The sequence below is a fragment of the Sander vitreus genome, chromosome 14 (genome assembly GCF_031162955.1).
Source record: "Sander vitreus isolate 19-12246 chromosome 14, sanVit1, whole genome shotgun sequence".
NCBI classification, from domain to species: Eukaryota; Metazoa; Chordata; class Actinopteri; order Perciformes; family Percidae; genus Sander; species Sander vitreus.
In genome coordinates this window covers 30,373,651-30,384,910 of record NC_135868.1, presented here as the reverse complement: position 1 = coordinate 30,384,910, position 11,260 = coordinate 30,373,651, and the positions used below count along the sequence as shown (strand labels likewise).

Sequence of the window (11,260 nt, the reverse complement as noted above, 5' to 3'; positions counted from 1 at the left end):
TCAGCATCTACTGTATGAGTGAGCATAAAGATTTGCAACAAAACTATCCTGAGATGTAGTTTTTCTAGTTGGCAAGGTGGTGTTTTCATTCTGTTAACCACTGAAAACATTTGCAAGTACATTGGAAGCTTTGTCTCACTGAGATTGTTGCATGTTTTGTGTTGACAGTTCATTTCCCAGAATGACATCACTGGTTTATGCCATAATAATGTCAGTGGCCATGTGCCTGTCAATCACAACAAAGCCTTTTAAGAGGGTATTTTAATGATCATTATGCTTGTTTGTGTCAATTTCAATTCAGTGTCAAATGATTGTGTTCTCCCTCTGCTATAGGATGTCAGGAAACCTGTCTCTGTGGGTTTCCACTCCTGCAGATCCTTTACAAAATGGCCCGCTGAACTCATCTGCTCCACCATGGGAGGCTCCATCCTTTACTGTGGCTGCCCGCTGCCGTGTAGCAGCCACCCTGGTGCTGTTTGTCTTTGCCGCTTGCAGTAACCTGTCAGTCCTGATCAGTGTGTGCTGGGGTCGGGGTTATCGCCTGGCAGCACACCTCCGCCCGCTCATCGCCAGTTTGGCATCAGCTGATCTGGTGATGACTTTTGTGGTCATGCCACTGGATGCCATTTGGAATATTACAGTGCAGTGGTATGCTGGTGATATGATGTGTAAGCTGCTGTGTTTTCTCAAGCTATTTGCCATGCACTCAGCAGCATTCATACTGGTGGTGGTAAGTCTGGACCGCTATCGGGCCATTCTTCATCCTCTGGATTCGCTCGATGCTGGGCTCAGGAACAGACGCATGCTTCTGGCGGCCTGGACTCTGAGCCTGCTGCTGGCATCCCCACAGGTACAGTAGGTTCTAGGTTACACACTGAGCCGTAAGGCCTCTATCATCTATCAGCTGGTGCTGAGTCTAAAGCCCTATTCGCACGGGACTAGTTTTACCTGGGGACCTCTAGTAATTTGTAATAATTGCAGAAGTCGTCTGTCTGTGTCAGATACAAATTACACAACAAATGAACTACCTACCTATATTTTGCCATCTCTGTGATTAGGGGTTGGATTGGCTGCATTGGCAATTATACATGAAAGTTTTGACAGAGCCTCTAACATCAAATGTGGGGTATCAATAAATTTGACGAGACGGTTTGCAATCTACAACCATGCGTAACGTCAACTTGTGACCAAACTACACTTTGCATACTCAAGTTTATTCGCTCTTAACCAGTTGATGGAAACGCTTCTAATTCACATATTCTTTTTTGTGACATTTTAAAAGTTCGCTTAAAATGGAAATGACTAGTGACAGGACTTTCATCTATCACACACTCTCAATTACGGACAGTTTTTGGAGCTTTCAATTTTCCTAAACTGTGTCTCTTCGGAGTGTATGAACAAAATCGTCTTTGTGTCTTCGTGTAATCGTGTCTTCAGTTCAGCTCCATGGCTGGGCCAGGTTTACAGATAACTGTTGTTTTACTGTAAAAGCAACAACTGTATGTCAACATGAGGCAACTTTACATGATAATATTAGTATTCTTATTATGCTCCAGCCATACATTGACGTTAAAGTTAGTAAAGTTGGCGCAATATGATTGGCTGTGTTAAACTAACCACAATGCTGACGAAAAAACAATTACTGTGCATGTAATCTGGCTACTAACACGTCTGAAAAATTCAGCTGAAATAACTTAGTTTTAGCATGGACATCTAGGTTAAAGAATACGTTTAGCTATTGTTGAAATATCCAGTAAATGAATGTAAATATTTCTCAAACACTTTAATGAATACAAAGAGGATCAAATAAATAAATAAATACACAATGAAATATATCCATCTAACTCAATCAATGTGTAATTATTCTTTCTGTTGTCAACAAATCCCATTACAAATTAGTACCCACAATGTCTCAGTCCGTCTCTCAATAGAAGAGACTTTCCTACTCTGTCTGTGGATTTCAGTCCAAAGCCCATTGGTTCCTACTGAAGAGATATACTTTTACAAATACCTCACAAATAATTTTAAAAAGACAGTAACTGGTCACTATTTATTTTCCAAACATTACTAACAGGAGGAAATAGTGCATTTGTTGGGACTACTTTCAGACTACTCTCTAGTGATTATTTGTGGCAGCAAGATGATGTAATCTCAAGACACTTTTCAGATAGAGTAGGTCTAGACCACACTCTATAATTAACAAAGACCCAACAATTCCAGTAATTCCCCCAAGAGCAAGCATTTAGTGCAAAAGTGGCGAGGAAAAACTCCCTTTTAGGGAGAAACCTCGAGTGGTGAGGGAAACTTCCTTTGAGTGAGAAACCTCGGCAGACTCAGGCCCTTGGTGGGCGGTTGGTAGACTGACTAGCCCTGTTTGACATGCTAGCTAACGTTAGCTAAAATTAGCTCGTGGTAGCTTAGACTGTGGTTAGATTTTTGTAGTATGCAGTTCGCGACTACAAATACAAAAAATCTATCTGCTTGAAACAGAAGAACACACCAGAATAGGCCAGTTTAGTAAGCTGGATGTGATGGCTGCATTCCTACACTTATAAAATGCAATTCAATGTGGAAGTAATCCAAGTATTCAGAATACGTTACTCAGATTGAGTAATGTAACGGAATATGTTACAAATTACATTTTTGGGCATGTATTCTGTATTCTGTAATGGAATACGTTTTGAAAGTATCCTTCCCAACACTGGGCGTAGCAGGGCACTGCAGGGCATAGCAGGGCGCCTAGCAGGACAATGACGACAGCTGCAACCATGATTTAGGTGACACCCTAATCCAGGGAAAACTGTGGGGCGAGAAAACATAAGGGCTCAGGGGAACCACCTCTCCAGAGCTAGGTTAGTAGCAAGCATTTGCACACAGATGAAAAGAGAGAGGAGAGAGGAGCTCAGTGTGTCAAAGGAAGTCCCCCGGCACTCTAAAACTATAATAGCATAGCTAAGAGCTGCAGAGAAGCAGAGATAGGGAGGGGACGCATCGTTACTGTGGCTACACACCCTCCCCTGCTGGTCTAGGCGAACGCTGCAACTCCTCACTCCCTAACTATAAGCTTTATCAAAGAGGAGAGTTTTAAGTTTACTCTTAAATGTGGTGACGGTGTCTGCCTCCCGAACCCAGACTGGGAGCTGGTTCCACAGGAGAGGAGCCTGGTAGCTGAAGGCTCTGGCTCCCATTCTACTTTTAGAGACTCTAGGAACCACAAGTAACTCTGCATTCTGGGAGCGCAGTGCTCTAGTGGGACAATAAGGTACTAAGAGCTCTTCAAGATATGATGGTGCTTGACCATTTAGAGCTTTGTAGGTCAGGTGAAGGATTTTAAATTCAATCCCTGATTTTACAGGAAGCCATTGCAGATAAGCTAATACAGGAGAAATATGATCTCTTTTCTTAGCTCTTGCAGCATTCTGGATCAGCTGGAGAGTCTTAGGGACTTATTTTACCAACCTGATAGTAAGGAATTACAGTAGTCCAGCCTGGTAGTAACAAATGCATGGACTAGTTTTTCAGCATCGTGTTGAGACAGGATGTTCCTAATTTTGGCAATGTTACGAAGGTGAAAAAGGCTGTTCTTGAGGTTTGTTTTAAGTGGGCGTTAAAGGATATATCCTGATCAAAAATAACTCCTAGATTTCTGACAGTAGTGCTGGAGGCCAGGGCAATGCCATCCAGAGTAGCTATATCTTAAGATAATGAGGTTTGGTGGTGTTTAGGGCCCAGCAGTGTGGCTCACTGATGTGATTTTAACATCAATGGAGTGCTGTGACACAGAGGAAGAAGATATATCAAGCTTTGGGTACACACTTTTAGCAGGATACATTCATTGTTGGTTTGCTCTTCATATACTGTATGTTGACAACTAGAAATATGAAATATAAACTCATAATACCTATACTGTACCTTATTAGCAATTACTGCATTATAATTGGAATCAAGTACTGTCTTCTCCTGTCGCCTGTCAGTGACCACTGATGTGGTTAGTAATTCTCTTCCTCACACTACTCCTGTGTTCCTTCTCTGACATCATTTTTATCAACACTGTGTTCACCCACAGCACTGCCATGAACAACCATTTAATGCACACTAGTTCAACTCATGTGGAACCACTGTTAACCCTAGCATCTTGCTGAGTTAACAAACAGCTCACTTTAGCTTCATCACCTTTCAGGGTTTTACTTACCATTAAGCCGTTTTGGGCACCACCTAAGACGAATAAACGTAAAAATCAATGTGTGCATCAAAACTAACTATATTACTTTTCTCAGATCTAATGATTGTAGTTGAACTTCTTTAGCAAGTTATATCCTTAAGCTTTTTGAGTGTTATTTATTTATCATCTTCTCTAGCTTGTCCAATGTTTTAGACACAGATATGGTAATAATGGTAAAAAAATGTTTTCTTGATTCTTGATTCTTGAATTTTCTTGAAGGAGGACCCCTTCCCGTCTTCCCCAAACCGGAAAAACACTGCCTTTTACATCTGGACTCTAGAACATTCAATGACTAATGTTGGCCTCAATGTTATGTTTTTTACATGGTATAAGTGGTACACTCTGAGGTGCATTAAAAGGACTACACACTGCTACACTGTTTGTGCTGCACTGTATTTTTCTGTGAATACATGGAATTCATTCCTCATCTCTTTACACTCCTCAGCTGTTCATCTTTCGGGCCATTAAAGCTGATGGAGTGGACTTCACTCAGTGTGTCACCCATGGAAGTTTCCGGTATCTCTGGCAGGAGACGGCATACAACATGTTTCACTTTGTGACACTGTATGTCTTCCCCCTACTTGTCATGACTTTCTGCTACACCTGCATCCTCACCAAGATCAATCGGCAAATGCACAAGAGCAAAGGTGTGTGACTCTCTAAAGACATTTAATTGTCAACGAAGTAACGAACCACATTAAGTCTCATCAATGTAACAAAGTTGTTTTTTATGTACTTTTACAATTTTGAGTATTTAAAAAAAAAAAGGATTGTACTTTGCGACAGTCACATGAAAATATCATAATAACTGATGTGTGAATGGAGACGAAGAAAGGAGATAAATTGGAAGCTGCAGCAGAAAAGCTGCAGGAGCTTCATATTCAGAGAGGTGACGGTGTGCACTCCGCTGACACTCTGTGCTACATGTTGACCTTCACTGGTGGAGTGTCAGGAGGGCAAGCAGTTTGTGAACTGTACAAACACAATGCAACACAATTAAGTATGAAATCATTATAGGTTATAAATAAGGTTAGCATCATTGTTAAATAAATGACATTACATTTAACTTAATTGCTGATTTAGTGCACCACGTTGCAAAGCATGCTAAGTGACATGAATGTTTGTATCTGCAGCCACTGTGAAGTTTATATTGTATTTACATCCCTGTGTTGGATGCCTTAGTGATGCTTTATTCTGCTGTTATATAATTAACAGACGAGCAGTGAGACAATCCCACAGGTTAGAGACAAACCTCCAGGTTAGTTAATAGAAAAAGAAGGCAAACAGTAAAATGAGGACCCAAACATCCAACATAGTTTAAAGACCCACTTCCTGCTTCAGTTTAGATTTATCCGAAGGACGGTTTTCCTTTGCAATGAGGGATTATCACTGACATTTCTGGTGCAGTGACTGTAACTGTTGATAAGCAGGACCAGAAACAAAGAATGTATTGAAGTCTTTAAATCTAGTCAAATAAATAATAAACAAGTTAGCTAATTTAGAACAGAATGACTAACTTCATACACTTTACTTCATAAGCACTGTTACAATAAATTCAATGAAAAATAAACTTTCTTTATATTCTGTGACATTATCTCTTGAGCAGACAAGACTTAAGGCCTAGTCACACCAGAATGTCGTTCTTGTGGTGCTAGGAGCTTGGTAAAATAATAACTACTCACAGGGATAGTTGGTGAACTACTGTAGCTGATATATGGCAAGCCATTTGAGCATTTATTCCATATTCTTCATATCATAATTCAGGATACTAGTTTACTAGGGAGCTACATCTCTCTGTACAAGTTAACTAGTAAGAGCCAAAATACGCAAAAGTTAACTAACCCTAAAAAGAGGCTTCAACATGCTAACTAGTAAACATTTTTGCCTTCACTAGTGAATTTCGGCTCTCACCAGTCAACTAGTACAGAGAGATGCAGCTCCCAAGTAAACTAGTATCCTGAATTCATGTTTACTAGTAAACAAGTCAGAGCTTTTGCAGCTCATAAGTTAACTAGTAGGACTTTAAGTGTTACTTGTTCCACTAGTGCGTCAAACAGCTGGCTAGTTTGGACTTTGGTGCTACTAGTAAACTAACCAGCGTCACTAGTAAGGCTTCTGCTAAAACTAGTTGCTGTTCCACTAGTTGCTGAAAAAAAAGTGACCTGTAAAAGAGTTTGTTCAACTAGTACAACAAAATATCCAACTAGTACAAACAAGTGTCCAACTAGTACTGACAAAGAGCCAACTAGTGGAGGAACCTGACGTCTGATATCAAGGATATGGCATATTTGACAAGCCATCCGCTAACATGCTAGTAAGACAGGAACATGCTAGTTCTAGTCAGTCACAATAGCTCTCTAAGCTTTGAACTCAACAGTGCAAATTCAATTCTTATGTCAAAGTTGAAATCAAATTTTAACTCCTACATTTTTAGCACAGATGTTGTAAAGGATACACACAGGTGAATACGATATAGCTGATGACTTGAGTTAGTTTTGTTGTAGTGATACCTTATACCCAGCAGTAGGAATACCTAGAACAGTCATGGAATTATGGTGCTTTTCATTTGAACTGGAGAGTCGGAATTTAAGAGTTCTAAGTCAGAAATTTCAACTGGAACACCCCCTGAAGTTGGATTTCTGACTAGGAAAGTCAGAGAACCTCACGTTACCCCAAGCAAAGCCGACCTTAAAATCCAACATGGCTGCTCCGTGCATCAACAGTAGTGAAAGCTAATGTAACATACAGTTTATTAGCACTTCTGTCTTATTTGTGTCTCATTAAACCGTCGTGCACACAGTACTGTCCAACTATCTGTGGACATGTTCCCACAGTGTTTATATGCACAAAATACAGCGTAATGCGTTGTTATCAACTGGCATTGCTAACAATAGCTAATCTGGCTAGAGCTAACTCCACTGTAAAATAATGGTTATTCCAACTTGTTGTGCTGGAATGTGGTCAACTCAGGTGTGACATCATTCTCAGCTCTGGCTTCTGACTTCCAAGGTAAATGGAACGCAGCGTCAGTACTATGGATAGCACTTATCACAGGTCACTTTCAAATAAAGTGGTTTAGATCATCTGGATAAAACTGTTATTTTATTTGCATGCTGATTATCTGACTGCTCGTGTTTCTTGACCTGTCAGACCTTTTAGTGATACAATGTTATCATAACTGATACGAAATGATGGACAAAACTATTAATACAAGACCAAAAGAGGTATAAACTGGAGTTATCCTTTAATGCTCTGTAACTGGCTTTACATTATACTCCCCTTCAGCTGTAAGGGGTATTTAAAATAGTGTTTTGAACACAGCAAATATGAAGTTATTGGGGAAAGTAGGGGCCTATACTGTTGATTTTTAAACAACTGTGTAAAACAGTCATGCCCTGGCATTGATAAATGTACCGGTTTAGTGTTTTATACAGTATGTGATGCTCCAGCAAACACATGAAACAACAGCAGACATTTTCACAGTAAAACAACTTAAGTACTAGCTTTTAAAGTTATTATGCCAGTCAGCAATGCATCCCTTCCAACCCCCAAATCTCTAAAATAGATCATCCCCCATCTCAAAATTAAGCTGTTGAACTGGTTATTACCTATTTGCTTACATTTATGGAATGTATGCTTTCCTATATTTGAGCTTTTGAACATGCTGTGTTTCTGCAGATGGTGAACACTGCCTCAGACGCAATGGAACAGACAAGATACCCAAAGCCCGGATTAAGACCCTCAAGATGACCATTGTGATTGTTAGCTCCTTTGTCATCTGTTGGACACCCTACTACCTTCTAGGGATCTGGTACTGGTTCCAACCAGCCATGATCCAGCACACACCTGAGTATGTGCACCACATACTGTTTATCTTTGGTAACCTGAACACATGCTGTGACCCAGTCATCTACAGCTTCTACACAGCGTCTTTTCGGGCCGACCTCGCTGACGTGGTAGCGTGCTGCTGCGGTCGCCGAATCAACAATGTCTCACCTCGCTCTGTGGATCGTCTTTCTGGTGGAAGTGCTCAAGCTCCAGTGGAGATGGAGTCTGATCTAAGCTCAAACCAGCATAGTGGGAACCCTGCTTAAACCGTGGTGATCTGACTCTGAGGAATTAACCAATGTCCTTAGTGAAGGTATCAGCTGTTTGATGCTCATCCATGACTACAATACTGGAAGGTGAACAACTTGGCTTTTCTCTCTAGGACTGTGTGAGCCGTAGAACTGTGATCATCTCTGCTTCTCCTCATGGATGTCAGATAATCGACCAACCCTTTGTAGGCTGGCTCAGGTTTGCCTTGGACCAACACTTAGTTATGCTGCTATAGGTTTAGATTGCCGGGGTACTTATGACACACTGATCTCCTCTCTCCTCCTCTCTCTCTATTTGTGTGCATTCATGTCTCATTAATGCACGTTAACTAAGCTTCTTCCCTGGAGTCCATGTGCTTTTTCACCTCGCAGATTTCCTTGGATTGTGGTGGCACCTGGATCGTGGCTGCAGCTGCGGTCGTGGTCCTGCTGTATCATTATTGTAATGCTGTGCATCTCTCTTTTTTCTCTGTCTCTCTTTCTCACTCTCTCTCTCTCTCAATTCAATTTAATTTGAAGGGGCTTTTTTGGCATGAAAGTTTTAATAACAATGTTGCTAAAGCATCAAAATACAGTTTATCAAAAATATTTGGACAGTACCCTACACAATAAAACAGTAATATGAACATTAACACAATCAATCAATCATCAATTTTATCTGCCACATTAAATCGTACAAGGTACAATTCCAGTAAAAAGTTATCCCATCAGCTCCTTCAACTTGTGCATGATTCATCATATAGTATATATACAATGTGGCCGTCAGATCGGCATACAGAATAGGGTGACTTGGTTGAATGGCACCGGCACTCTAGGATCCAGCCAAGTCTTAGCCAAAGGACACCACAGCTCCAGACATCCCACTGAAAGCCGACACAGGCACTGAGGCAACCCAGCTCACTGTCTGACGCCTGCACAATGACTAGCAGGACGCCCATCAGAGAAGTCAGTTGTCATTTCCTCCACGCTTGACTCTGTAGCCCCTCTGATATAGAGATGGAGATGGACATAGTGATGGTCTTGCTGGTCCATGTAGTCGGGATCGTAGCCATAGGTTGTAGCTGATAGCCATCTCCACCTCTGTGTTTCCTCTGATGTTTACATTTGAAAACTTGAGCCAGCTGGCTAGCTAGCCCAGGCTAGCAGATACAGCAGGAGGCTAGCAGAAGGTTAGCAGAGTAGGCAGGAGACTAGTGAGTTGAAAACCACATGCCATCACCGTTGAACATCAACCACATAAAGCACAACTAATATTTGTGAAATAGACAATTCAGCTGATGGAGAGGCGACTAGAGAGGTCTGTGCCTTACAGAACTATACATTAACAACATAACAACAACACAACATTGTTATCTCTGACACAGAGATATTCTGTCTTTTAAGGCTAGATAACATTCTATTGTACTTGTGCTTTTAGTTTGTTCTTTCCAATGTTCCAGATATATTTCTTTATATTGTCTTATAGGTTGCTTTACTCTGATTGGTGTTTGGAAAGCAGTGGTGCTGTGAGACTGGTCAGAGTGTGCCTGAGTGGGGGCAGCTAGCCTCAGTAAAAACTGATATAGGGGAACTTTTTCTGGGCTCAGCTCTTGAAGGGAATTTGGAGTGGAAGGTGTCTTGGGTGGCTGGATTTCATGTGGTTAAAACTTTCTCTTTTGAATGCAAATTATTAGTATATATCTGCCTAATTCTGCAAGTAAAGATTCTGTTGGATGTTTGTCCCAACAGGTATAGCTGTGATGACTGAGTGGACCCCATACTTCACTACCATACAGCACAATGGACTGCATGACACAAATATTTCAAACCAGATTTTAATTGGAATTTTGAAATAATAAAATGTAAAATCAACTCCCTGATGCTGTTATGGCCAAGGTAGGTAAAACTCATGCTTTCTTCAATGATATTATTCATGTTAAATTGTTAGTTTTCTTCATATTTATTACGTATTTTTCTATGATGTCCAGCTGTTGCTATAGTCCCTTTTCAGTAGGAGACAGTAGAACGAGATCACGAGCATAGAACTTCACCTCTCTATCTAGGAGGGAGAGGCCAGGAGCAATACATTAATCTAACTCTAACTAACAGCAACCTCATTTAAATACACATTAAATAAAGTCTGACTTAAATTTGCCTCCAATTTAAGCACACGTTTTGTTTTTTTTCACATGTATTTCCAAATACATTGATGTAATCAGATATTTTGCCCCCTATACCACCGAAGTCTGTAATAAAGCCCTTCATGCCAAATAGAGTAGAACGCTGGATAGTGGAGTGTTCTTGAAGAAAATCTAGTATTCTTTTATTTAGAATATTAAAATATTTAATCAGAATTTAACAATTTTCCTAGACAGCTGCTGATACATATGCCACAACGTTAACATTGCACCCTGCATCTCTGGGGTGCTGCATTTAAACATTTCATTTTAAATGCTGTCTGGACCACAAGTTTCCTCGGCTGGAGAGATTTTGTCTGTGTGGTCAATTCTTTCCAAGTAATTGGAAAATCAAGTGTTTTTTGGTATTCTTATTTTTTTTCTTAATGTCTGAAGTTCTTCTTGAATAATGCATTGATCTGAATTAATTAGTTATTGGTATGTTTATGTAGAGATTTTAAAAATGTGTTCTCAAGATGTTACCATTTTAGATGGGTAATGTCTGTAGTTGCTTTGTATTGAACTCCAATATCCAATCATTGTCTTCAAATTTAATGTGGGAATTATGTAGCTTTCCTAATTGTACATATTTCATTAAAATGTCATTGTTTCTAATGCATAAAGCTGGGTTGTTCAGTTGGCAAGTGTTTTGTTTGTTATTTTTCTCATTCTTGATGGAACTGTTTGTCAGCGTTTAGCATTTTTACAGGCTTCCATTTTTGTTTTCTGAGGTCAGCTTTAAGAGCTGCCTTGTGAAATATCATATTGATATCATCAATGGCCTT

General features: G+C 40.2%; 1 protein-coding gene across 1 annotated transcript; it reads left to right on the top strand.

The window, feature by feature from the left end:
- Positions 1-334: 334 nt before the first annotated feature.
- On the top strand, positions 335-8,316 carry gnrhr1 (gonadotropin releasing hormone receptor 1). The gene is made up of 3 exons (XM_078267668.1): positions 335-850; positions 4,668-4,869; positions 7,901-8,316. Exons 1-3 carry the CDS (start codon positions 335-337, stop codon positions 8,314-8,316), a joined length of 1,134 nt encoding a protein of 377 aa, XP_078123794.1.
- The last annotated feature ends 2,944 nt before the right edge of the window (positions 8,317-11,260 follow it).

Coding starts and splice junctions, on each gene's coding strand:
- gnrhr1 (XM_078267668.1), top strand. CDS start 335: ATGTCAGGAAACCTGTCTCTGTGGGTTTCCACTCCTGCAGATCCTTTA. Junction 851..4,667: donor TGCTGCTGGCATCCCCACAG/GTACAGTAGGTT, acceptor TACACTCCTCAG/CTGTTCATCTTTCGGGCCAT. Junction 4,870..7,900: donor GCAAATGCACAAGAGCAAAG/GTGTGTGACTCT, acceptor GTGTTTCTGCAG/ATGGTGAACACTGCCTCAGA.